The 27836-nt window shown below is 38.9% G+C and overlaps 1 protein-coding gene across 1 annotated transcript; it reads left to right on the forward strand.

Annotated features, from left to right (window-relative positions):
- The first annotated feature begins 3920 nt into the window (after positions 1 to 3920).
- gng13b (guanine nucleotide binding protein (G protein), gamma 13b) lies at positions 3921 to 20565 on the forward strand. Its single transcript, XM_015011921.2, has 3 exons — positions 3921 to 4911; positions 15695 to 15821; positions 16047 to 20565. Exons 2-3 carry the CDS (start codon positions 15724 to 15726, stop codon positions 16150 to 16152), a joined length of 204 nt encoding a protein of 67 aa, XP_014867407.1. The 5' UTR covers positions 3921 to 4911; positions 15695 to 15723; the 3' UTR covers positions 16153 to 20565.
- Positions 20566 to 27836: the final 7271 nt, after the last annotated feature.

The raw sequence follows: 27836 nt of genomic DNA on the forward strand, positions 1-27836 counted from the left end.
CAGCAGCAGAGTTCTCAGCCTCGCCTTTGATATGGAAACAGCAGCTTGTGAAAAAAAACAAAACAAAACAAAAACACCTTAGACACACCAGCAAACCAGAACCATGACATTTGTGAAGAAGCTTGTGGAAGGACACCTAAAACGTTTGAGCCAAGTCAAGAAATTTACAATGCTAACGCTGCTATACAACAACAAGGACACATATGTCTGCTTCTGAATTTGAAGAAAGTTACAAGAATTTTACTCTCATTGTTCTGGTTTATATTTCATAAAGGTAGGTTTATTTGTATAGCACATTTCAGCAACACGGCGGTTCCAGATGCTTTATACCATAAAAATATAATCCAGCAATCAATTATGAAACAAGCGACACGTCACATTTTGTCAAATGCCCCTCATCAAAATCATGAAGCAAGTACACATCAAATATGTTTATCAATGCTCCTCTTACTACTAATTAAAGGCAACTACAAACAAACAGGTGAATTTTAAAGGAACTCATTGTTTCAGCGTCTTTGCAGTTTTCTGGACGTTTGTTCCAAACTTGTGGTACATAGCAGTTGAGATCTTGATGGTGACATTAGTCCTTTAATCCTGGAAACCCTCTTCAAGTGATACAAGACCGACTTTGTAATTGTCTTTATCTGTCCCTGACGGTTCAGATCTACACCCAGATTTCAGGCCTGATCACAAGTTTGTTTACAAAATGGAAAATATTTTGGTAATCCTTGCTGATCTAAAGCAGGAAACCTTTAGAGTAATTTCCTGTCAGGAAGGGAGAAGGAAAGGGAATGCGCCTGATATCTGCTTTCAACTGTAGCTGTTCTGGAGCCAGACACTGAGTCTACATTTATTTTCGATAAAACTCATAGCTAGGGTTTTCTATGGCTGGTACAAAGCAGCCGGTCAAAGAAGATGGCACCTCTTCCAGAAGCAATCAGGAGGTGGATTCTACCAACGACTGTTGCATGAGCGTATCATTGAAACGACGGTGGACATTTCTGAGATTCACTGTGATAAGGCAATGTTTACAGGATAGAAAACAATTACAGAGTTATCTAGGTTCTGTGTAAAAACAGACATAAATTAACAAATTACCACCCGGAGATGTTTCAGATTCTTTTGTAAAGTGAATCTGTCAAGTCTTGTTTTTCATACGTCCACCTTCAAAATATTAATAAACAATAAAAATGTGGAAAGCAGGACTACAAGGAGAAAAGTCTACCAGTTCAGGTCAACAAAGGAGAAGGTGGTTGTCAAAATGTTACTGGGACATTTGAGAAATTCCATGTTTTGACTCAGATTAGAAACACACAGCATTAAACACACAGCTAGCGTCTTCTTCTGGTCATCAGCATGCTGGCCACTCTCCTGTGGTTCCTGCCATGATATCATCGGAGTATACAGCAAATGACTCTCAGCCTGGATGGTCCAACTAAGTGTCCAGGCTGTGCTGAATCAGCAGATGTCTGTAAGTTGGCACCATGTCTCTGCAGATGTCTGGTAATATGAGAAGCGGGCCGGGAATTCAGTTTGAAGCCTCCGACTCTGATGAGGCTGCACAATCAAAGTTGTGAATGCAAAGTTCAAAAAGAAAAGGAACATTTTGTCCCAGGGATTTGGCACTATATGGTAAAGTTAATATCTAGACAGCAACTTTATGTAAAGAGGCACATTAACTGCACTTCTATACCAGCTTCTATACCACAACTGTTTTTTTGTTGGTTTATTTTTTCAAATAGAGCTCAGGACAAAACTGGTGCCGAGTGTATCGATCGGGTGAGATATGAGAGGAGGGTGAGAAGTTTAAAAGTCTGGAAAGTTGTAGAATTAGATTTAGGTATTTTCTGGATCTGAACAAATACATCTCATTGTCTTGTTAAATTAATCAATCCATCCAAGGAAAATGTTTAGGAACCCTGACTTATTAAGGGGTTTCTCTGTTGTAAATGTTTGCCACAAACAGACAAATTACCTAATCTGTCAGATATGTTGCTACGGATGAAATGAGAGCTGAAATACTCGCTGCATGAAAATAGCTCCTCGTGTTTCTGCACTTTGGTTTAAATGTTTGTTTGCCTGATGTTGTTTTATTACACACATCATAAAGTGCTGTTGAGATATTATTGTCATTTCCTCCCACCCCCATATTTTTTTATGTAAATTTTTTTTTTCAAATAGTGCCTGCTCAGAGATACTTCAGTAGCACTCTGTGGTGTATTTTTGTTACTGGTTTATTATTTAGAGTTAAGGGCAAAATTATTCATGCTCATGACAAAATGAAGTTTAATCTTTTCATTTAGCTTTCATGTTATCTATCTATCTATCTATCTATCTATCTATCTATCTATCTATCTATCTATCTATCTATCTATCTATCTATCTATCTATCTATCTATCTATCTATCTATCTATCTATCTATCTATCTATCTATCTATCTATCTATGGATTTTGCTAAATCCATAGATAAATCCATAAATAGCTAACCAAACTATCTAGAGAGCTATCCCACCTAGCTATTACATCCCCCTAGCTGGTACATCCAACCACTACTCAGTGGTTGGATGTACTATTCTGATCTCAAATGTCATCAGCTATAAGATAAAAATAATAATTAACAGAAATAAAGACTTGAGTCTGTGCGTATTCAATCTATACAATGTATTCCACTTAATGAGTTGAGTAGCTCAATGTAAAGGATGTACATGCACACATGCATAGTGTGTATTTCTATCTTCAGAAGGACATTGAATCGCTTCAATTCGTTTTTCAATAAATTGACCCTAACCCCATATTCAGTTCACACCTTAAGCCAAACCCAACCCCAAAACAGCACTTCTTCTTATGGGCCTTGGGCTTTGAGGCCCATAAGGTGCAGTAGGTCCTCACAACGTAAGTATTTGTTGGAAAAATTGGCCTTACAAGGTGAGAAACACACACATACACGAGCACACAAGCCTAAGCCCAGAGTCGCTTGCAACAAAATCCATTCATATTGGATGATTTACTGTATTGTGCTCAGCGTGCTTGCTTCTGGGAACAGAAGTGGTCATGCACTTTCACAGAAGGTGTGAAATATCTGGAAATTGGCTGCCTCACTGAGCTACAAAAGCCTTGAAATAGCTTGTAGAGTTTCTTTTTTTCTCTTTTGGTCCCATTGATTTCCAACAAGGGAAGGTCAGCAACAGAAAGACATTGCACAGTCCTTATTCAATGTATAAAGACAGAACAGGAAGAGCCTAGAGACTTACATTTCAGTAGACATAGATTTTACAGTTCCAGTAACTCAGATTATTACATTAAGGTTAATTGCTGGATGGTCATATCACAATTTTCCACATAGTTTTGTTGGTTTCCATGAAACATTTGCATGTTCGCCTTTCAGTCCTATAATTATGAGTCTAAGTTGCTTTAAAAGGGAAATCTAACTCAACGTCTCTGAAATGTACCATCTGAAGCCAAAACCAAACACACATCAGCACAAAACCTCAACTGTGAAGAAGTTTAACGATGTCTGATGATTTGGAGTTCTTTGGGGTCATGAGACCCAAGTTATTCTGGAGTCAACCTGAGGTCATCAGGGGTTTCCATACGATAATCCGGAAGACTTGGTGCGACTGAAGTCCAAAACTGTAACTTTGTTACATTTTCACCTGTCGCGGTTTGATAAACAAACTCAAACCCTTTGAAAAATCTGTTCGACTCTCTCGCCTGTGGTGGCGCTGCTGCACCAAGAGCCACTGAAGGGAAACGACACGAAAACCTCTGAACAAGACACTGAGCGCAACTTTGTTCTTCACAAAATGAAAACGAAAATAGACGGCGTCAGATTTTAGTGGTTATAGGATTCCTCGAGCTACACACGCACGTTTGTTTTTATTTACCCAGAATGCCCTGCTGTAGTTCGCTTCCTACAGGTTGGAGAAGGTTCCGGTACACTTTGCATTCATATTTGCATTTAAACCACACCAAAGTTCAGCTTGTCCGAACTGAGATAAGTTTATAGGTGGACCAGAGTTCGTTAGCTTATTTTGGTCAGAGGTCAGTTGCTCACTCACACCTCCGCAAACGAACTGATGGTCATTAAAACGGACTAAACAACACTGGTGTGAATGCATCCTTAGGCTATTTGCAAAGAAGATCTTTAGGTACAAAACTGGTAGCTACAGTCTCACTGTATGTTGCGTTCAAGACTTCCCTCAGTGAAAACCTAATGTCCACATTAGGCAGGAACTAAGAGTGTGGCAATAAAAAAAAAATAAAAAAAAATCTCTGCCCAGCGCAGAGTTCAGACAGTTTGAGGTCTGTCCGTCCGCTAAATTAGCTGGTGAAGCCGGTCCACTCTCCACGCGCATCCTCCGGGACCACACATGCACACTCCCAGTATCTCTCCTCCTCCCACTCTCTCTCCCTCGCTCTCGCTTTTCTCTTTCTCTCTCAACACACACACACACATACGGACTCTCTCATATAGGAGGATCCCGGTAGAGAGCCGGAGATTGCACATCCGAGCGAGCACCGAGGCGCACTACTTCTTTAACTTCCTCCTCCTACACTCACACACACACACACACATCAGCATCAACAGGAACCTACAAACAAAAACGGGCCAGCTCCAGCTTCAGCCTCCTCCAGACACTGACACACTGCTCATCATCTGTTTCACTCCGGAAATCCTGCGGATTTTTTTTTGTTACCTTTATCTTTTTCTCAGAGGATCAATTAAGGCGCACGTACATTAGGCGGTGCTGCACGGGAAATTTAAAGCGACGGTGTGTTTTAGTGTGCTTTGTAGTGTGTGTGTTTGCGTGTTTGCGTGTGTGTGTGTGTGTGTGGGGGGGGTGCTGCAGTGTTCACCTGCATCCTCGGACTTGGAACGGAGCAACAGCCGCCGCCGGCGCATCAGTGAGGTAAGAGATGCGACCACCTCCGTTTACCCGCATCATCCCTTCACCATTCAGCTCGGGCGTTTGTTTTATTCCTTATTCCTGCAGCGGGGAGTCTTTTTTTCTTTCTTTTTGCGTGAAATGTAATATTGGAATTCAGTTTGATTTCCATGCTTGTCTGAAGGCAAACCGACGCAAAGTCTGCGCAGGATTTGGAATCATTTTGGCGCGATAGTTTTTTTTAAAGTGAATTATTGGTTGTTGTTTTTTTTCTATTTCCTGTCCTGCCCAGTTTCAGCTCCTCCACGCTCTCACCTTGTCTGTGGGCCCTGTGGAAGCCACGGCTGTTACATAAAACTTACATTTATCTTCTGTTCTTCCTTTCCTTCCATCCTCTCTTCATCGTCTTCCTCTTTGGCCTGAATTGTGAGGGGGAAACTCACAGATATGATCAAAATTTGCAGGATACACTTATAAAATAAACTGTTAGAATTTAATCCTTCATGTAATGATATGTTCAGATTTGATTGAATTTGACTTCAACCGATTTTTCGGAAGGGACCCCTAAATCTACTTACTCAACAAATTAATTACATTCTTTTGACATCATTTGCTCAAATTCTTTAAATTACTCAAATCTTTTCTAATCATTCTAGCATCAACTGACTTTAGAGTCAACAAGCAAAAAGCTATCTGTTACTTTATACTGGAATAATCAAATTGAATTACAATACTTTGCAACAATGCACTAAAGAATGAAACAATGTATATGACTAAATCCAGAACCATCTCCCTAAATATGATATAATTCAAAAATAGCTAATATTTTCTGTTGGCTTTAACTGTAAAATATTTCAACTAGTTGTTTTGTCTTCATTGAGCATAGTATTTAAACGGTTTCAACCATTTGTATTCTGAGGTCCAAATAAAAAAAAAATGCAAACCTTGTGGATCATCAACAAATTTTTAAGAAACAAGGAAGTAGCTGTGTGTCTGTGTGTGTGCACTGAAAAAAGAGGAAGGTGCTCAACTAAAAGAAACTTGTCAAATTTATTTAAGCTTGCTTAGCTTAATAAATGTACTTCACATATTTACTTGGATGAGTGTAATTTGATTACTTGCAACAAATGAGCTCAAACTTTTTTAAGTTGGATCGCCAGTTGTCTTTTTTCAGTGTGTTTAATCGTCCTTTGGGAAATGCCTTTAGATGTCTGTGAATGCAAAAAACTTTATTTGACTTAAAATGAACTCTAGTTTAGTTTTACAGTGTTACTGCTGTAGGTTTATCATAATTTAATGGCTAGAAAAGAGACACTAAATCCCAGCCACAGCTGTCTCTCCTGCTCAAAGCGAGAGAACAGGGAAGTTTGTGTCAATAAAATTCCTTTGAATTTTGCCGCATTTCCATGGATTTTTTCCTGACTCCAGAGTCGTAAGGTGTAGTCACTGTGGCAGAAATTTTGCTTGTATTGCTTAAAATCATGCTTACAAAAAAGATCTGTGTCAAAGGTGAAAGACATCTTTATCCCCAAAGTACTTTGTGGATAAAAGTCAAGATTAACAAATATTTTTATTAAACTAAGTTGTCTGTTTTAACTTTCGTGTTAAAAAAGACCAAGACACAATTGGTTTGTGGTTAAATCATAAAACTGTACTGAAATGGTTGTTCTTACAAATTAAATTTGAGAACAACTTCTTAAACCTAACATGTAGGGTTGTAACAATCCCTAAAACTCAGAAGACAAGACAAGACATTGAGTTCACGAGAACGAGACGATTCAGGATGACTTTCTTTTTCTGATTTCTTTAGATCTCTTCACACCTCAGGACAGCGCTTCAACTTTTCATATTCTGCAGTACAACTTTTACCATTTCCCTGTTGCTATTGATAGGGTGCGCTGTGATTGTGATGTATCTCAGCCTCTTTCAGCATCTGAGCAACTTGCAGTGCCTACATTTTGATCGTGTCTTGTCTGTCAGTCCGTTGACATTTTATCGTCTCTATCGGAAACTTAGAATGATGCCAAACAAATGACATGTTCCTTGTTGCTAGCTATAACTCCTAGTAAAACCCCTACTAAAACGTTAGCAGGCAAAGCCATCCTGACCACAACTAGCTAGTGCACACGAGACAGCGGTCACCTCAACGAGAAGAATAGTGATGTTTGATATCGCAAGATCTTGTACGAGCACATCTTGTTATACCTCTATCAGTCTTATAAAAAAACACAGCTAAAATGTGTTGTTCATCGACACCAACTTCATTAAGTTTATGAAGCACAGCAAATATAAGCTAATGCTAATTTTAGCTAAATTTGACTGTAGCATTAGCTCTGTTACAAAACTAGCTAAAGCTTGATAAAAACTTAACATAGAAACCTTCTCAGCCATAAGTCTTATGACAGTTCTTAACTTATACTATGAATATTTTTTAATGATATGAGCCATAAATATATCAGGCTTGACATTTACTTATAGACTATGTATACAGAAAATTACTTTGAGTCATCAGCTATCAAAGTGTACAAAATGTCAATCTGGTGGGGAAATGAACATGGTTGGTACTAAACATCCCTTGGCAGATGGCTCCATTTCTGATCATAAAAACTCAGTTGCACAGTGACACGGGTTGAAATGAAAAAGAGACCATTTTTGAGCACTGTATGCTTATTTTGTCACCGTTTGCTGTAACATTTCCATTTTTTGATAGTTTGGTAACATTGTACTTTTTGGGGTTCAATTTGAAGTTTTAATTTTGTTTCTTTGTTGTAGTCTTTAATACTTCTAAAAACAATCTGCTTCTTGTATTATTTTATTACTACATTGAAGTATATATGGTCTATTTGAAGTTGTTTTGTTACACCATAAGTATTTAATGTATTTATGAAAGTTTTATTACACCGTAGGCATTTTGGGTCCTTTGGAAGATGCTTTGTTATTTAGTAGGTGTTTCAGGTGCTTCTGAAAATGTTTAGTTACCTTGTAGACACTCAGGGTTCTCATGAAGGTTTTGTTACATTGCAGGAAGGATCTTTTAGTTGTGGTATTAGTAGCAGGTAATTATTTTGTCTTTGTTAGGGTTGTTTTATAGCACTTTATATTTAGCTAGCAACTTTACAAGTTTGCTCAGCTTTACTGAGGCTCTTTTGTTGTGCCTGTTGTTTTACATCTGTCCATGGTTCTTTCCACTTAAGATATGGTTGTTCTACATTTTAACACAGTTTGTCCTTTTGCTACAGTTTTCTGTCATCATCACCACTTTACATTTGTGTTCATTCAATTGATTTTTTTCTTAGCTAGCCGCATTGACAGACTCTTGGTCTGCTATCCCCTGCGTGTGTACTGGGACCTAGCATACACACATCATTCCATCCAGGCTAATTCCATATCGATTAGACTCTATTGACTGGATATGTCTGAATGCAGACTGGTGTGATATCATCTGTTTTGGTTTTCAGCCGCTCGGTTCTCACCAAAGAGCTGAATAGATGAGCTGGCTTTAAAAGCTCAAACAACGTTTCTAAGCGTCAAGAAGTTTTAGCCCTTCAAATCATCTCCTTGCCAGTTTAATGAAGAGAAACATCGTCTTTTTTTCTCCGTTTTCACTCTCCGCTGGTCAGAAGAGCTCTGCCTCTTCCTTTCTATTTTTAGCCTCTATTTACAATGCAGTAGCTATAGAAGCAAGAATATCTGCTCACTCTGATCCAGTCTTCTGTCTCTTACATCTTATTATTGTTCCATATTCTTTATTTTATCTTCCCTTCTTCACTCAGACTCAGAGTTTTTCTGCTTCTTCCTCTTTTTGTTCCCTGGTACATCCCTCAGAGAACATGTTAAACCCTGGCAACACACATATCCCCACACACGCACACACACATGCACACATACAGTAAAAAGGAGTGCTGGGAAGTTGGTAGAGTAGAGGGGAGTAAAGGTTAATCTCTGGATGCTCTGACCCAAATCACTATCTGACCTACATATCACCCCCAAAACAACCACCCCACTGTGCCCTCCTGTCTGACACCCAAACTCAGATTATTGCTTTTAAAGCAACACATGCACTAATACAAACACAAGCTATACCACACTTAAACCAAACAAAAACAGGTCTAAGAGACCAAAAAAAGGAGGTTTATTAAAGAAATTGCAACAAACTAGTGAAAAGTCCAAGTTAAAGTTGCACTTCAGGTATTCATTTGGTTTCTGTGACTGCTGAGATCTTGCCCACAGACTCATATTTATGGTACTTATTTTGTTCTGATTGATTCACAGGTGTAAAATTTCACACCACAGTCCAATATTTAGTAACATTGCACCAATTTGCAAACTATTTACATATTGTTTTTAAGCATTCTTGAATGATGTCTTTGTCTCATATTCCTGAAGTCTGGGCCTCCCTCAGGGATGGCATTATTTATCTCCTTAAGGCCTCACTGCCTAATAAATGTTAAAGACTTAAGGAACCCTGTGCAATCAAAAATTCTATATATTTTAAAATAATTTTAAGTTGTGCAGTAAATGTCCATGGATAAATTCGCAGGTGATTGGACTGTGAAGATTTTCAGCTTAATTGTTATATTAGGTAAAATAACTGCAATATGATGTTAATAGTATCCATGGCTTCCGTCAAACTGTGCGGTGATGTATCTTCCATGTTAATACCCTGTACAGGACTCCGTTTTGTTATTATCTATCCATGTCCATAGGCTAAGCCACATTTTCCACATCCAATTATCAGAAAGACTTTTTGAGTGATGCTCTTTGCTGAACTCCATCTGCTCTTTGATACATAAATCACTTCATCCTCCAATCATCCGTCTTATTTCTGTGACTTGTGTGTATGTGCCTTTGTGGGGCCTTAACAAAAAGGTGCTTTTCTAATACACATATAAAATCGACCTCCTCCTGGCAACCTTCCCAGTTCTCTTCACTTTCAACTGGATGCTAGACTCCTAAGCCTCTTCTATACAAAACTGCCATCAAAGAACAGGAGTGGGTGCTAGACCACTGCCATGTTTTCTTATGGTATGACATAAGATGATTCACACTTCTATACAACCTAGACTTATAGATTGCATCGAAGGCATCAGACCACTGGCAAAATTGAGGTTGGTGCCAGAGGACCACTTTGAAGAAGTGTGGTTGTAAAAAGTCCAGGAAGGGGAATCAGGTTTTCCACCATAGCAGTTACACTACCTGTTCCTTCTTGGGTCTATTAAAGAACAGGTATGAATTTCCACAGCCAGATAATAGGTTTTGTGCTACACTATTGCATGAGTAGCTGTGTTTCCATTGACCATAAAATTGTGCGATGGAAACTCGCAGATTTTGCAAAAAGCTCTCATTTTTGAATGAAAAGATTTTGCACTAAGATGAGGTGGTTTTTGTGGCAGCTGGTGATCGAAATGTGATCAACAACCAAATGTTGCTACTGGCAGAAAAAACGAAGGAGATGACAGGAAGATGACAGTAGGAGGACAATCGTGTGGCATGTTTTTTAATGACTCATCACATGAACAAACTTATTCAGGTGTGATTTTAATTGCGTCACTACTTTAACGGAAACACTGCAATTGCGAAATTGAGGTTTTTTTCAACATTAGCGGAACATCGACAAAGTTTAGGACACATTTGTAATGGAAACGCAGCCACTGAGAACACATTCGGAAGTCCCAGTTTCGGGCACAATTTATATATTTAACTCTACAGTCTCATGGAAGTGCTATAATGGCTTGACTAAGAAGAGACGAAGAGAAAAGGAACCAAAAAAGAAAAAAAATACTATGGACCCCTTGGTATTCATAGGTGATAGGGAACATAATGGTGATCGCTAAAATCCACAAATAATTGAGACCCTGTCTAACAACATTAATAACTGGCTGTTTCAATAGTTCAGACACCAAATACTACAGAAACTGCCTTAGCACTACCTCAGGAGATAATATCTACAGTCTTCATTGTCTCTGTTCTTGGAGGTGCAGCCAGTCAGTGAGAAGAAAAATGAATTTCAATCCTGGATTTACTTTGTAAATGGTAGACAGATTTTCTTCCAAAATTTTGTAGGGATGTTCCGGAAGACATTCGTGAATAGGTGAGTATTTGTATGAGCTGGCAACTTCTCACCAGGATATCAAAGCAGTTTTTGTCTCTGAGAGATAAATAATCCAGATGGAGAAAATTATTTAGAAAAATACCAACCATCAACCAATAACCAAACACTTTCTGAGATTCTTTAGTTTCTCTCCAGCAGGTAACAAGCATACCATCATCTGATTCCGGTCATCAGTCAATTCTTTGGGCGCCTCCACTCCTTTCTTCATGCTTGGAAAACAGGAACCAAATAATTTGAAATGTATTAGTATTGGACTGGAGATTCCCAGATGGCATCGCAGACTTTTAACTTCAGTACAGTTGGAAAACCTTTGCAGAGGACAGTTTGCTGATCAGATTAGGGTATTTCCTATTACTGATAATCTTTTTAAATCCCACAACTGAAAAGTTTCGACCGTTCCACAAAGACCTCTCTAAACAAATCTTACACTAACTTTATAAGGTCGCCTGTAACAGTGATCATTACAAGCAACTGGCTGGACCTCACTGAAAGAGAAGGTGGAGAGGCTACTAATGCATAGAGTAATGGATTAACTGTTTCAAATGTGTGCAAATGCACAGAGAGCACTTAGTGAGAGGGCATTTGTAGAAGACAGCAGGAGACAGACGGACATCGGAAATCTGAGCGCAGTGAAAGGTACAAAGTGAGTCTGCAGCTGAAAGGAAAGCTGAATCGACTAATTATTTGGTCTTAAGCTTTACGGCATATGACGACACTAAATCAATGGCCCAGCAACAATCTTTTCTTTATTAGCATTGTGTTGTGTCTTAGGTAGTTCAGAACATGAATATAGGCAAATTTACATGGCAGGGTTTTCAGTGACTCTGCAAGTAATCTGACACGGCAAGGGAGAAAGGACAATAGAAAAGAAAAAAATACAACAAAACAAATGCGTGAGTCTATTGCTAGCAGGAGAAATGACTCGTTTTGCCAAAGCCAAAATAGAAATAATACAACTGCTAAAATCTGACGCTACTCCATTCACATTTTATGAAGAAGAAAGTTGCGCTCACTGTCTTCTTCAGAGGCCTTTCTGTTTCCTTCCATGATTATTGGTGCAGCGCCACCACAAGCGAGTGGCTGAACAGGCTTTTCAAAGTGTTTAGTTCATTTGACACAGTGCAGTGTGAAAACGAACCGCAACAGCTGAACATGTAACAAAATTGCAGTTTTGAACCCCAATTTTGAATCGAACTGAGTCTACCAGACAATCGGGCATAAAAACACTCCTAATGTGCACACTGCTAACCTGGGACTACTAATGATATGCTAAAATCACAGCGCCATCACATGGCCTGGCATGACAACTGTTCCAAGGAGTCTAGGCGCCGCCATCTGAATGTGGAACTTTTTCCCAGTCAGCATCTGAAACTGCAGGAAGTTTCCAGGCAGCGGTCTCGTGTAAACCTAGCCTCAGAATCTACTGTGATTTCAGTGACAGGAACACGTGGGCAACCTGCAATGCAGCTAAAAATGTAGCAGAAAGTTGAAAAAAGAGAGCTTTAAGATGCATATGGCAAATAAATATTTGCCAGTAAGGAAATAGGAGGTAAAGTGCTAACAGAGGTATGAAAGAGAAAATGATCGATGGAGTCAGACAAAAGAAAACATCCAGTCCTGCTGCCGTCTCCGGAGGATGCAGCTGAAATCTGATCTAAGGCAGGAAGTGGCCATCACTCTACCTCCCTGTCTGCCGAACACTAGAAGGAGACACACACATCACGGTGTAATATTGCACCTGATGTTTTCCTCTTATTAACTAAAGGACACATGCGACTGGCCTATTAATTAACTGCTGTTTTAATCTCTTTTAGTCGCAGTCCAGCCTCTGTTGAAACCCCCCCGTTTAATTGGATTTTACAACAATGTGCAAAAAAAGGGATCATCATTCTCTTTTAGGTAATAAGTAGTCACTCTTTCATTTTATAGAACAGGAGTCACAGTTATAGCTCTGGGCTTTTTGCAGCAGTCGGCAGCGACAATAAAAGTTTTTATGTAGAGCAAATGAAAATAAGAATAATGGGAGAAAATCCATGGATTTGTAGAAAAAAAAGGAAAAAAAATGTTCAGCACATTTGTAAATATGCAAAGCAGTCATCCTTCAAGTGATGGTTCAGCATTTTAGAAGTGAGGTTCTGCTAAAAAAAAAAAAGAAAAGTCAGTAATATCTTACCAGATAACTATTTATGTTTTTATTTGGGGTTAAAACAGAGGCCTAAACTGAGAGAAGTTCAAAACAATTTCAATATTGATTTATTGTTGTTATGATAAATACTGATTAATGATGTTTTTAAAAAAAATAAATAAATATAAATACATTTGATTCAAATCTCACTTCCTTATATGACTGGCATCCAAAAGAAAAGTATTACAAACTAAGTTCTGTATTTGTGTTTATGATTGCTGTGCCATGCAGTCACACCCAAACAGTTCCCTGAAAAGAAGTATTAAATATTTCTTATCATCATTTTTATCGTTATCACAATACTACCAGGAAATATCGTGTTAAATCTTTTAAGTCCATAACACCCACCCCAAGATTAAGATGGAAAAACATGGATTAGTTTTGAAACCATATATTTTTAAAACCAGTCATGTTGACTTTCTATTACTGGAAGGAAGTTTATATTTTCTTATCAGATTTTTTTATTGGATTTTGTAGTTCTTTTCGGTCCAGATTAAGAGGGAATACGTTGGAAGAGGTAGGATGTGGCTGCTGAAGGTGTTCAGCACTTGACTCCCACTCAGAGGTTTGGGGTTTGAGTCCCACTGGAGACCTTCTATTTTTAGGTTTTGACTATGCCAGAGGTTTTGTGTGGGAGGAGCTAAGCGGGCAGCAGGACATTTATCCTCCGCATTTTTAGTTGCTTTTGTCTTTACCAGAGTTCTGCCTCAGCTTTAACATGGACTCAAATGAATGATAAAAACAATGAATTTAAAGATGAAAAATATGAACTATGAAAGTTTTTTTTTAAATCACACTTTCCATTCAGTGAAATTGAGGTTAAATCCAAAGCTGCTATGCTCTGCCTCCGCAGTCACTAAATCCTCAATTACATAAATTACAAGGCATAAAAAATTGTTTTTTTTCTGTGCTGAAGCATCTCAGTTTTTAGTGCATATGACATCCCCTATCATCTGAAGCTCGCATAGATATGGATGTGCATATTGTTACACAAGTATAAGGAGAAAGACAAGAGGGGCACAGTGTTACTGGGACAGTTTAATGGCTACAGAATGTGGGTGTGGAGTGAGAACAGAAGTCAGAAAAAAAAAACAGCGGAAGAGGATGAAGGCCAGATTATTGTGAGGAGATAACCACAGCCATGTTTGGCAATCTGGAGTTTTCTAGCATGCTGTTAATATTTGTTTTATTAGTTTTTGATGTTCAGATTCATGTATGCTATAATCTTAAAAAGGAGATATTGCATATATTTTATAGCGTCATTTTATAGCACAATAGAGTAATTATGTTATCTTCAGTTGTTATAAAAATCCAGTACATATCAAAAATAACAAAAGAAATTTGTCTTCGCAGTTTAGCGCCTGGAAATTGGCCCCTATCTCTTTAAGAAGCATCTCACTATCTGGGAGCTGACAGAGTTTCATTTCATTTCATTTCGTTTATTTGTAGCTAAACAATAAAGGGTTTTTTTGTCACTGTGCAGAAAAAAATCCTTGTATTTATGTTTCAATTATCATCAATATCGACTGATATGAAATGCTTAAATTGCTTTTTTTTTTTTTTGGCCTTGTCACCCAGGCCTACAGAACGCTTTAATGGTTTGGAAATCATTACGTTTTGAAACCTTGGTATACACTGCAGTGGAAAAGTATTTGCTGTCTTAAAAAATTTATTTGATTTTAGATGTTTTTTTGTGACACATTGAAATCTTTCAGATCGTTAAGCAAATATAATACCTGACATAAGTAACCTGAGGAAATACAAAATTCTGTTTTTAATTTATGTCAGTTGATTTAAGTTATCAAAAGACACATCAACGTAACATTACCAGCACCATATCATATAAAATATGGTATGATTCTGTACTATACCATACCACGCCACGCTGCGCTACGCACCATATCTCGTTACTAGTAACTTGACTTGAAAAGTAGACAACAATTTAAATCAATTACTGGCTTACATGTTATTGTATGCTGACTTGATAAAAAAAAATTGTCTATTAAAGAATCAAATCTAGCCACCGGATGTTCTGTTTGCCTGTCACACGTTTTTCTTGCCTCAGTAATCTCTCCAGTCTCAGTGGATGTAAAGGTGAGAGGAAGATTCGGTCACACAAAGACTTCCATGGGAATTGGGACAGTGCAAAAGTACAGGCTGTTCTTTTTCTTCTTTCTGGCAGGAAAATCCAAATGTTTTCCAGTTTCTCTCTCTATGTCTTCTACTAATCTACTTTACCATGATTAACCCTGATAGAAAGAAATGAAAAGTGTTTTTACATATAAAAAAGAAAAGAAAATTTGAACAAGATTACTAAAAGAAATGGATTTTATTTTCCATTTTTTAGAGGATACAAATACATCCTATGGAGTAGCAATTGTAACTGCTCAGCAGCAAGCCAGTTGTTCTTTGTTGTGCTCTTGCCGCAGGGCACTGATGTATGGAGTCGGCTTTCTGTTTGAACAGTGTGCTATATAAATATAACTCTGGTCTCATCTCTATATGCGCAGGTAGAACAAGCCTATATCAAGCTGCAGCCATGGATGAGATGGACCTGCCCCAGATGAAGAAGGAGGTGGAGAGCCTCAAATACCAGCTGGCCTTCAAACGAGAGAAATCCTCCAAAACGGTCACAGAGTGAGTATATAGGCCTCAGCTGCAAACCCTTACAGAGAAATGTCTGCAAGGTCTGACTGCACCATACAGTATTCATACCTGTTGTACGTCATACAAATGCCATATCATGTTATTCCATACTGCACCACAACATAATATGCCATTCTATACCATCATACCATACCATATCACACCATGACATACTGGGAATACAAAAATGTTTTTCATTTCTTTCTTTCTACAAAGTTTGGTCAAGTGGATTGAGGACGGCGTTCCCGAGGATCCCTTTCTAAACCCAGAGCTGATGAAGAACAACCCATGGGTGGAGAAAGGCAAATGCATCCTCCTCTAGGGAGAAGAAGCATCCATCCTCCCAGGACCTCCCGTATCAACAGTAACCCTACAGATGATCCCTGAAGCTGACCCGGACTGTGAGGACAGTGGCCGGACAGCGCCCAACGTGCCCTCACCATGAATGTACTACAGCTGTTATCCCCCACCTCACCCTAGACACAGGCACACACACAACCACAAGGGCACAGAAACACTCACTGACACTCGCACACATCATCGCTCTAAACCTTGTCTGACTCTTTCTCTGCAAGTTTATTCCTGCCACGGCAATCTAGCATTACTATGATATGAGAGCAACAATCATTACTTGTACTACACTGGTTTGTATGAATATACTGTTTGATTATTTATTTATTCTGCTGCCAATTGCAATCTTGTTCTTTTTTTTAAGTCCCACTTTAATGCGTTAGTGATGTGTAATACAATGTTGAATCACATTCTCACTGCCAGACTGACTGTAGGTGGAAGAAATGTAAGACTTTCATTATCATTAAAAACATCGTCATATTTACTTACTTTTAACTAAAATGAGAGATTTCCCAAGTAAAGAGGTTAGTAAAAGAAATAAAACTTACTAAAACAGAGAATTCACCAATAACTATGCTTAACAGTGAGTAAGTAACTCTTTCAATACAAACATTTGCTTTTACTGTGTAATTGACATAGATGTACATAAAATACTGATGTTAAGAACAGCAGAGAAAGATCTTGTAAATCTTAACAGCTTAGCTAAACGTTATCTGTTAGCAAACAGTTCAATATAGGTCCAATCCATGCTAACAAAATAGTCTCCAGAATGGAGCATGCAGGTGGACATGTTGAATGACCCTTTTCAAAGTTTGGAATAAAAAAAGTCTGTTTTGAGTATATTTGATGATGAACTGGTAGCCCACTTTGTGCAGATTGCTTTCCAAGTAAGACCAACAAATCAGCCATTATCATGGGTTTTTGCTTCAGTTTGTTCTCCCTCTGCCACCATAAAATTCAACTGCAAGCTAGAAATTGAAACCATTAACTGTCTGCATGCTAGCCCTATGTTAGGCGTAATGTTAGTCTTTTAAAATAATTGACACCTATTAGAATGCCATTGGTAATTAAACTTTTCACTAGATTTGTAAAAATTTGTTTGGTTAATTGTATTTGAAACACTCTTGTTTTCTTTCCAGACTGATGGATGTTAGCAACATTTTGTTTTGCCTTTGAGTCCTTTTAGCCTAATTCATGTTGTCAGAAAGGCACTACAGAAGTGATTTCTTAATGCTACAGATCGTTCAGTCATCACGCCTAGGGGTGAAATGAAGAAAAAAATATCTACTTCAAAAAATATCCGTAGAGGTGTGGTTTGAGTTTTCAGTATAAAAGCTAATTTAATTTATTAGCTGTCCAGTCCTTACAAAATGTAACAGTGAAGCATACTGAAATACAACAAAATGTCTCTGGGTTTAACTCTGCTAGCATATTAACAAAGTTAGCGTAGCATAAACGTGAAAGTCATGAAGTATGGCTTCTTTAAACAACAAAAAAGAATGAACTTTTGGACAAGTGAAATACAATAAAAAAATTAAAAAAACACCCCTCACGAATTGTGAAAAGAAGTTTTGTCATAGCATTATATTTAGACGCCTCACACAGTAGCCCCTTTGCTGCAGCACTCACAGTAACATTGTTTTTTCTGGTCACCAAATTATTCACCTGCCACACTGAAAACACAAGAGCAAAAGGAGTCAAATGATTGGATCTAAGGTAGCTGCCTGGACTGGGGCAGAGGGTGAATAATCCACTGCTTTGTACAGGGGCTACAAAACATTTTTACAATTAGTTAGGCTGCCCAAAATGTATTTCATAAACATAATGAAAACATTTGTCATCGATATCATATAGAAACAAAGTAATCAATGTAAATGTAGCTAGCAGCATCCTGCTGCTAGCTACATTTAGCAGCAGGCTGCTACATGTCCAAGTAGCTAATGTTTTCCTGTGGTGTAAAAATCTGACTGACAAGAAATCACTTTAGTTGTAACGCTCTCCTACTGAATGTGGCTACTACAACTGATTGAAGAATACCTCTGTGAGTATACTTAGCAATGTTTGTGCAGACTACGCTAGCACCCAAGCTGCTTCCAAAACTAGCTTCCTGTAATGTATGACTGCTGCCCTTTTCAGATTATAAAAAACTTCATTTCAAGGACAATCATCATATTGAGATTTAGCTTGAATGTCATGATGTCGGTAGTTCTCCAAGCGTAGTCATAGCAAAGTGAAACTCTGGGTCTCTGGGGCGGGTTTAGGTTTCTGCTCCCTCTCATCCTGAACCGCAGCCCCTAAAGACCACGCACAACCGTGGAGACCAACACAAGAAACCTTTCACACGCATCCCTCCTCACATGTATAGACGGACCCCTTTAACTTATTAACTTATTTATTTATTTATTGAAGAGAACTTTCCTTAACCTTGAGCTTTTTTAAATAGTCGCAACCTTTCCTCTTTCTGTCCTCCTCAAAAAAAACGAATAAAAAAATAAAAGAAAATCACAACAATAAAAAAGCTCCACCTTGCCAGATCACCATCTACTACTGCCTTGTACACAGTTTCCTTAAAACGAGAATGTAAATATGTGGCATGAGGTTCCGACATCACTGCTGACCTCAGAGGTGGCCTGTGAGTGCATGTGACTGCAATCTTATGTTTATGTGTGCATACTTTCAGAAACAAATCTGGACAAGAGGCTCCCATGTGGGCTGCGAAGTGCAAATGCAGCTGCATCGCACACGCGCGCACACGCATGGGAGGCTGAACAGATCAGCAACAACACACACTCACACACACACACAAATGCACGCTACTCAGTGAGAATGTGTACCAAGGGAGGCTTGGCAAGGACAACGGAGTCTGGACGCGACTTGGGACAGCAGAGCTTCACATCTTCTATGTACTGTAGAAAATCAGACTCAGTTTGTGTTTCAGCGGCTGCTCCTGGGAGTTTTACTCTACTTCCAAATGAGCTTGAATTATATTTTAACTTTTATTTATTTATTTTTTGCTATCATCAAGAGTTGCTAAGTAAGTTTAGTCTACCCATGGGCTGTGAAAACATGTTTTACAGTCCAAAAATCTGTTAGCCGTAACAACAAAACTTAAAAAATAACCAGTTGTGTTCAAAGTGACAGGCCTACACAATGCAAGCAATGTCAAAACATAAAAAATGCTATATTTGTTATTCTACAAAAAGTATCAGAAAAGATATGTTTAAGTACTTCACGGAATTTTCTCTTCTGTAAAATGTCCTCTTGATGCAAACTGACTCATGGTCCCTATGCAATAAATAGGCCAACACCGTAATATGAGAAACATTTCCATACCACAACAACACCTACCGCGTTTCCATCAATGTTTATTTTTTGAATTCTCATTTTAAAATATCTTATATGACTGAAACAGCAAAATTCTAAATATCTTACTCAATTTCACAAAAAATGTTTTTACACTCACCTCAAGCGTCTTTTTGCGTGGGCCTTTGTAATCTCTTAAACACATAATTTTTTTCAACAGTGATATTTGTTTCTTCCTCCTTACATAAATGCTGCCTCTTTGATGCCATGTTTTCTCTCACACAGTTAATGCCCTCAGTAGTTGAACTCCACACAGCTGCTGTTCAAACGGACCGCTTTCAGTGATTCTATTGCACTGAGCCAGCAGCCTGGCTGTTGGGTCTCTTGGTTTCTACTACTATACAACACCTGCTAGTAAACTGTTTGTAATGTGTAAGAGTTTGTGAATCAGTAGTCCAGTGAAAGCAGTCATTAGACTAGTGATTGGAGTAGAAGTGCTGTTACTTTGAACACAACCAAATCCACAAAATGACATCTCAACAAAGATCTAGAACAATGTTCCTACTATGGAAGAGCTTCCTTTCAGCTTCAATTTGCTTCTGGGCTTCAGGGTTGTAGCCTTTGTCCACCCGAGTCCTACTGATTATGGTCTTCAATTCTGTCATTTAAAATAACTTTAACATTTAAAGGACTGAAACGTGCTCAGTCCTAAGGGGATCACATGGAAAAGCACCAAATTGTCTGGACTAAACCGACAAAAGACGTACATGAGAGGACTCCTGTCTCTGCCTGTCCCTTGTCTGTTTCACGTCCTGCTTCTGTAGCTTTACTTGTTTGGTTTGTTTTTCAATGATCTAAACTTGGATGTGGATGTCTACTATTACAACATTACGACTGTATAAGACCTTGTCTAGATATTTAGCAACATATTCTATGTGGGAGTGCTTTGGAAAAATTATGCATCAGATCAAAAAGTCCTAGTATAAGAATGATAATGAGCAATAAATTATAGACCGTTTTTTTATTGAATGTTTTACAAAAACATTTATGTTACTGAATAAAGTAGAAGATTTTTAGACAATCTGGTTGTCTTGCCTGTTTTTTTTTATACTATAATAAATTCCTCTGTTGTACTAGAGATCCACCCGCTGACACAGAGACGGCCCTCAAGAACAAACGAAGTCTGCAAACTGAGGCAGGATTTTTTTAAGACTTGTTTTCATCTTTCAGCAGAATAAAAGCATTAAACGTTCAATCAGGGTAACAGCGGATTGGTTTAAATTAGAGATGCACGATGTATTGGCATCAACATCGGTATCGGACGATGTTAGTCATTTTTTTAACATATCAGTATACTTCTGATAAGCAGACCCCGGTCGATATGAACATGGTGGTCATGAAGTAATGTAGATGATGTGGTCGCTTTTACAGTGTCAAAATTGTAGAAAAATATAGGATATCAGTAAATATCGGTCAGCCGAAAGAGCAGTGATAATATCAAACATCAATATTGGCTAAAATTTTTAGCCGTGTGATGGAATGGCCCACTCAAAGTCCAAAACCAAGTGAGGATTTGTGGCAAGGCTTGAAAATTGATGCTGACAGATTTTCTGCACCCAGTTTGACACAAGCTGAGCCAATTTGTAGAGAAAAATACATGCTGCACTTTTCAGAAATGTTAACGGTATGCACTAGATTGTGTTAGTCTTTCCTGTTTGATCCCGATAAAATACACGGAACTTTGAATTTATGGTGTGACAAAATGTGTTGAACTTTAAGAGGTGTGAGTATCTTTTGCAACCACTGCACCCACACCTCAGATGATGGTCCACGAAAGGGTCACAGACTGTTGGAATCATCGTAAGGAGTGACGGGACAAAACGAGGCGGCTGAGGAAAATATAGATTTATTGCAACTAATCTGCAAGATTTCCTCATCTGCTGCGGCCATCGTCTGTATTTATAGCAATAAATGTTTAAATGAATGTGTTAACCTTATTTTTACTGTAGTAGATCAAATGTCAACACAAGGAAAGACTGAAAAACAGAATGCTGGGCAGGAGAGCACAAAGAAAGAGACAATGCAAACACTTCATCCACTCTACAGCTTCTACAGATCATGAATAATAGAGAACGAAATATATGGAAGGACTTTTTACCTCCTGTCAGAACTTTTTGGTCTCTATTTCTGTCCGACTGAGGCTTTTTCTATGCCCTGTCCATCCTGACTCCTTACTCAGTGTCAGTCCACACAGTGGATTTTAAAATATGAACTGATGTAGCAAAATATAATTACCAGCTTCTATAAAAAAAAATGTGTGCAATAGATTGAAACATGTCATTCATTCCACATTTAATTTTGATGAAGCTCTCTCCCCTTGAACGTTCTTCTGAGACGCACCATTATTCAGGCGAAAGGTCACTGAAAGACAACGTAGTTGGCTTGTAATTTGACTGAATTGGACTTTTTTAAGATGCATTTAAACCTCATGTTGCCAACCAGGCTTTCTGCTCCGTTGTGTAAGACCACCTGATACCAAATTTTGCTATTTGTTCAGTAGGTTAATTTTTTTTTAAAGCATATTTATTGTTCTCTGCTTAAAAATTCCAAGTTCATTTTGTCCAACATGAACTACTTTTATTTACAGTAAGTTTTTCTCCAGCAACTTCTTAAATGTTAGTGGATCAACTCTCAGAATATAAATAAGCAGCATCTGCTATCAGGTTTCTGCCTGCATGTTTAGGTCTACTTCACACTGACTCATGAAACCTGCAGGTGAAGTCTGCTACAGTAGAGTGACTGTACTGGCTTTTTTTTTTTTTTTTCAAAGCTGAGTCTGGACTGCATTTGCTTTAAACTACATATGCAAATCTGTGTGAACTCGATGCATTAGCTCAGGTTTTCAGGTTTAACTCTGACTCCAGCGTCTCTCTGCCCGGCTTTCTCACCAAACAGGTTTAAAGAGGTGCAGCGAAAGCTAACGAGGTGGATTAGCAGCACTTCTAACAACCGATGGTGTCATCCATTACATGATGTGTATGTTTTGGGCTGTGGGCTCGTCTGCTTTTGAACTGCAGCCTAGACACATATTTTCAGATATTTTTTTTTTTCAGAGGTTTTCCCAGTTCTTCTCTTGAGTCTGAATGTATAATTTTGATCTTGTGTGAATTCCTGAAAGTCCATAATAAATTCAAACTTTGAAAGAAGTTGATGATTGTATGACCAGTCCAGCCTGAAAATGCAGAGTTCAGATCTGCATTCCCAGACAGTTCAGGGCTCAGAGAGAGAGAGAGTGAGTACATCTGGATGTTTGTATTTGCATCCAAATAATCAACGCCATATTGTTTTCATTGCCAGATGAGCAAAGACTGAGAGTACTTTGTCAATCTGATTAGTTCAAGTTTGCTTAAACAAATTTGAACAGGCTGTTCATCCAAATTTCAAACAAATTAGTTTTGAAAGTTCCTGCCCGCGTTTTGAATGGCAGCTAATGACGACAACGCAGAAACGACTGATTTAAAAGAGAGTAAATATACAGCAAAGTGAAGTCTGGGAAAGTTTATATGTTCAAGGCTGTTCAAAGATAAAAACATAACACAACAAACAGAAAAAAAAATTACATAACAGTGGCAAAATAAAGAGAAACAAAGGAAAGTTGTAATCCAGTCTAAAATTAATCTGTGTTCCAGTTATTATTAGTCAAAACAAATGGATTTTTAGACCTACTTTACTGATAAACACTGTAAAAGGAGACTGCTTATATGTTTTCTAGTGTCTTCTTTCTGTCTCCTCTGTCAGGACATACTTGGGAGAATATATGTTACATGAAATATAGGTATAAAAAACATTTACAATAAACTGCACATAAATCCCCTTGTAAGGTCGAAGGAAGACGTCTAGATTCCTGTAAGGTGGGACAGCTGACTCTAATGCAGGATGTGTCTGTCTGCTTTTAATGGGTCAGATCCCCTCAATCCCTTCCACACACACCAACACACACACACTCCCTAAAGCACTCAACCCCCCATCAACCTCAGTGCTAAATCCTAACCCTGATTGTCCCTTTCCCCTAAAATCCTGAAACCATCACATCTCCTACACACATACACACACACACACACACGCACACACACACACACACACACACACACACACACACACACACACACACACACACACACACACACACACACACACACGCACACATACACACACACACCAGATTCATCCTCAGTCCGTTTCCCCATTCTGTCTGCAGTCAGCGCTAATGCATGGGTTAATGGCCCTCTAACCCCCTCTCCACTCTCAGATTACACTCTTGCACACACCCACCCACACACACACACACACACACACACACCCACACACACACACACACACACACACACACACGCAAACGTGTGCACGCGTGGATTTGTGAGTGCACATTCTGGTCCATGAGCAGACTTACACACATAGATGCACACACACACACACGCACACACACACACCCCCACACACACGCACACACACGCACACACACACACACACAACGGAGGCACTAATGGCCTGCTGGTGCTCTACACAACCCTTCACGAGTGGATTAGGATTAACAGTCCACCTGCAGTACCCCTACACACACACGCACACACACGCAAACATACAAAGAATGAAAAATGAGAAGCAATCACTAATGTAAATTCAGCTGTTAGTAATGATCGCTGTCTCTGCCACACACAACCACACAAACAAAATACATTTCCAGGTGATTTCTCCACAACTGATCAGGGCTGGTGCAGGAACTGGACCGAAGCTCGAGACATGTTGAGTCTCATAATGTAAGTTTCATAGATGGAGATGAATAATTTACAGGGAGAATCTGGTGGAATGACACATGAGGCAAAGAGATCCGCAAAACATGGAAACCAGGAAGTATGATGGAGGAACCAGAGGAGAACGGTGAGATAAACAAAGCTAAGTAGTCTGAGGAAGTAGTGGGGAACCAGAGCAAAATGGAAGGCAAAGCAAAAACAAAGAGAACGGAAGAGGAAAGGAAACCTGAACAGTAACAGAAATGAATAATTAATCTAACAGAACAAAACCAAAAATCACAAACAGTCCAAATAACTAAACTAACACAAGAGATAAAGTAAAATGGCAAGATATAATAATAAAGCAGCAAAGAAACCAAAACAGAAAATATCTTAAACTGTAGGTTCGAAACACTTATTGATAATAATAGACAAGTTATTCAGAAGAAGGTCTCCGTTGTATGATGTTGCTACCACTGGGTTTTAGGACCTGGATTGTTGTAGTCGGTTGTTGAGTAGTTTGTCCTGTTTTAGTTTAGTGTGAAAATGTTCTGTTTTGTTTCATCAGACCAGAGATTGTTGTTTGTCCTAGTCTGATAATCTCTAAGAGAAATTAACGTCCTTCATTTGGCCACTTTGCGATAAATGCAAAGTGGCACTGATCTTCTGGATGCTTCTAGTTCCTCAAAGGAACACCAGACTATCACCTTAGTAACCATTGGGTTCTTTGTCACCGAGGCGCTTCTTCACCGATCTCACTTGGTCAGATGTAGGTAGGGTCCTGGTGGTTCCCAGATTCTAAAATTTTAAACTAATGGAGACCACAGTGCATTCTGGGATGTTTAAATCTGCCTAATTATTGCTTGTGACCTTCCCCAGATCTTTGCTCCGATGCAATCTGGTCTCACAGGTCTAATAACTGTCCCCATGACTTCATTGCTTGGTTTCTGCTCTGATGCACACTGGCAACCACAGAGCCTTAAATAGACAAGTGTGTTCCATCCCAAATCATGTTCAGTCATCTGGATTTACCAAAGGGGGCAGAAGAGGAGTGACATCTCAAGAAGAATCAGTGAAAACAAGATGCACCTGGTTCTATTTCAGAATGATGCTCAGATACTGATTATGTTTAAATGTTTCCTTTTATGTGTTTAAGATTTATGTACCCCCTAAAAAACCTGCCCTCAGATCATTTTTTTGAATAGGTTTGGAGTATTTATACTATAATTATATTAACTTCTTAATCTAAAATAAGGAACACCAGCAGCATCTCAATGGTGCCTTACCTTTTAAAGGTAAGTTTGTGAGTCAGAGCTCTACAGAGCAGAGCTACAGAGGTCTGTTTGTGTTTCCTCTCTCAGGTTGGCTATTTTTGGCTGTCGAAGCAGTCCGTCTCCTCTCCGCTCTTGCTCCTTGCTCCCTTTGCACAAAATATTTTCCATCTTTCTCCATCTGACATCTCCCAAAGGATACGACCGACGGAGGATCTGTCTGGATGCCAGGTCCCAGAGATTATTGAGCTGATCTGCTGCAGCGAATGATTCTCTGGCCTTCAGGTGACCGCACCGCATCAAGGGTTAATCCTCGAGAGCTACAGCTCAGACTTCCACTAAACACTCTGCTGTATCCAGATGGAGCAGTCGAGACTCCCAAACATTTTTACAAGTCTGCGCCAGCTCGGGATAGTTTCAGTGGCTGACACCTCAAATGGCAGCAAGATTCTGGTGAACATTTACTGAGAGTCTGAGAGAGATGATTTTCTGCTCTATTGGTTGACTTTAATGCTCTTGGACAACGGAGTAGCAGACATTCAGTCTGAAAACATTTATTTGGGAGCAAAGCTTTAACACGATTATATGCAGTGATAAACTTACAGAAAACTCATGAATATTAACTCACTGCCCAGTTGCTTGGCCCACAGCTCTGCTGTCGTTGTTCCCTCTCACTGCTCTCAAAGTGTAGTGTAATGTTCAGCCACACCAGATGGCCCGCAAACATAGAAAGGACTGGTGGATGATAAGTGGCATTTCACAGCCCCATACTTCCTGGTTTGTGGAGACCAAGCTAGAACATTCCTAAATTAACACAGTACATTAGACGTGAGAATGGAAAGTGAGCACTTTCAAGTTTCTGTTAACATAACCACAAAATTCAGGGGGGAGGGGGGAGTAATAGCAAAAGGAATGTTTTAACACCAAACCTGGTATATATTGAGTGGAAAGGTATTTGCCACACATAAAGGTCCTCAACACGTTTTTTTGTTCATACAAAGGTCAGATCCTCAAGTAAATTTTAAAAATCAGACAAACTTAGACTGATTTCAGTATCTTAAATTTAAATGTATGTGAAAAGTATGTGTCCCTTAAAACTAAATAAAACTGGTTGTAATAACTGCCATCATACATTGATGATAGTTGGAAATTGTCATAATTTTCTTGTTCACATGCTGCTGCTGAATCCTGATCCTGATTGCTCCAGCCTCGTCATCCTTATCACAGCCATCCATGTCTGACCTCCTGATATGTTTTTACCTTCTAATCATCACCCTTGACTTGGTCTCGACCTCCCTTGGCATTAATCTCGACTTGGTCCCAAAAACACTTGGTCTTATCTGGATCTCGATAAGCACTGTTAGCTTACTAACAGGTCTTACAATCTGGTCTTGGTCTCGACTTGCTCTCAGCCCCTAAAGTCTTGGTCTCGTCTCGCTCTCCATACATTCAGTTAGCTTAGCTAGCTAATGTCACTATTCTGGTCTTTGTCTTGACAGGCCCTGAGGTTTTGGTCTTGTCTCAATAAGCTCTGTTAGCTAACTAACATTACCAATCTGGTGTTGGCCTTTACTTGTCTCAGCAATTAATGTTTTGGTCTTGTCTTGGTCTTGGATTATATGGTCTTGACCACAGTATTACCATTCTCCCAGTTTACCTATTGATCTCACATCCTGAGCAGGAATATGGCGAAGGTGCAAAAAAAAAAAAAAAAAAACAGGAACAGGAACAGATGTCCAGCAGAAAGTAGCAACAAAACACAACCATCTACCTGGACAAGTTCACTTTAGACAGAAGTAAAGCTAGTTCCTGAAACATGGAGAACCTCTCTAGATTAGACCACTTAGACTCAGATTAACCTTAAAAGTCAGCATCTGAGGAAGGCACAAAGTTCCTTATGTAGATATCATCTAATGAAGTTTCAATGGTTGGTATAAATTAATAACTAACCTTTCTAAGTTAACCCAGTAACAATCCCATTTGAGCGCTACAAGATCAATCATTTTTCCATCAAACAGCTCGTTTGTTCGGTTCATATGAGGCGTGAGGTCAGCTTAGTGCTGAGAGAACTAACAATAATATCATTTGTGGGTTGCGCTAGATTACTGTGATCATTCTTTGTTCTGTATTTTGGAAATGTATGTGAATTCATTATGTTCAGGAGAACCAAAACCTTTTTTTTGTCTATAAATTTCACAAACCAGAGAAGCACAAGAAAAGTATCAGAATCTTTGGTGCATTGCGCTGCTTCGTGCATCATCGTCCTCAGTGAAAATAGAACATGGTGGGTT

This window comes from Poecilia mexicana, unplaced genomic scaffold (assembly GCF_051168715.1).
Source record: "Poecilia mexicana isolate PSO_F unplaced genomic scaffold, ASM5116871v1 scaffold_8, whole genome shotgun sequence".
Classification (NCBI taxonomy): domain Eukaryota; kingdom Metazoa; phylum Chordata; class Actinopteri; order Cyprinodontiformes; family Poeciliidae; genus Poecilia; species Poecilia mexicana.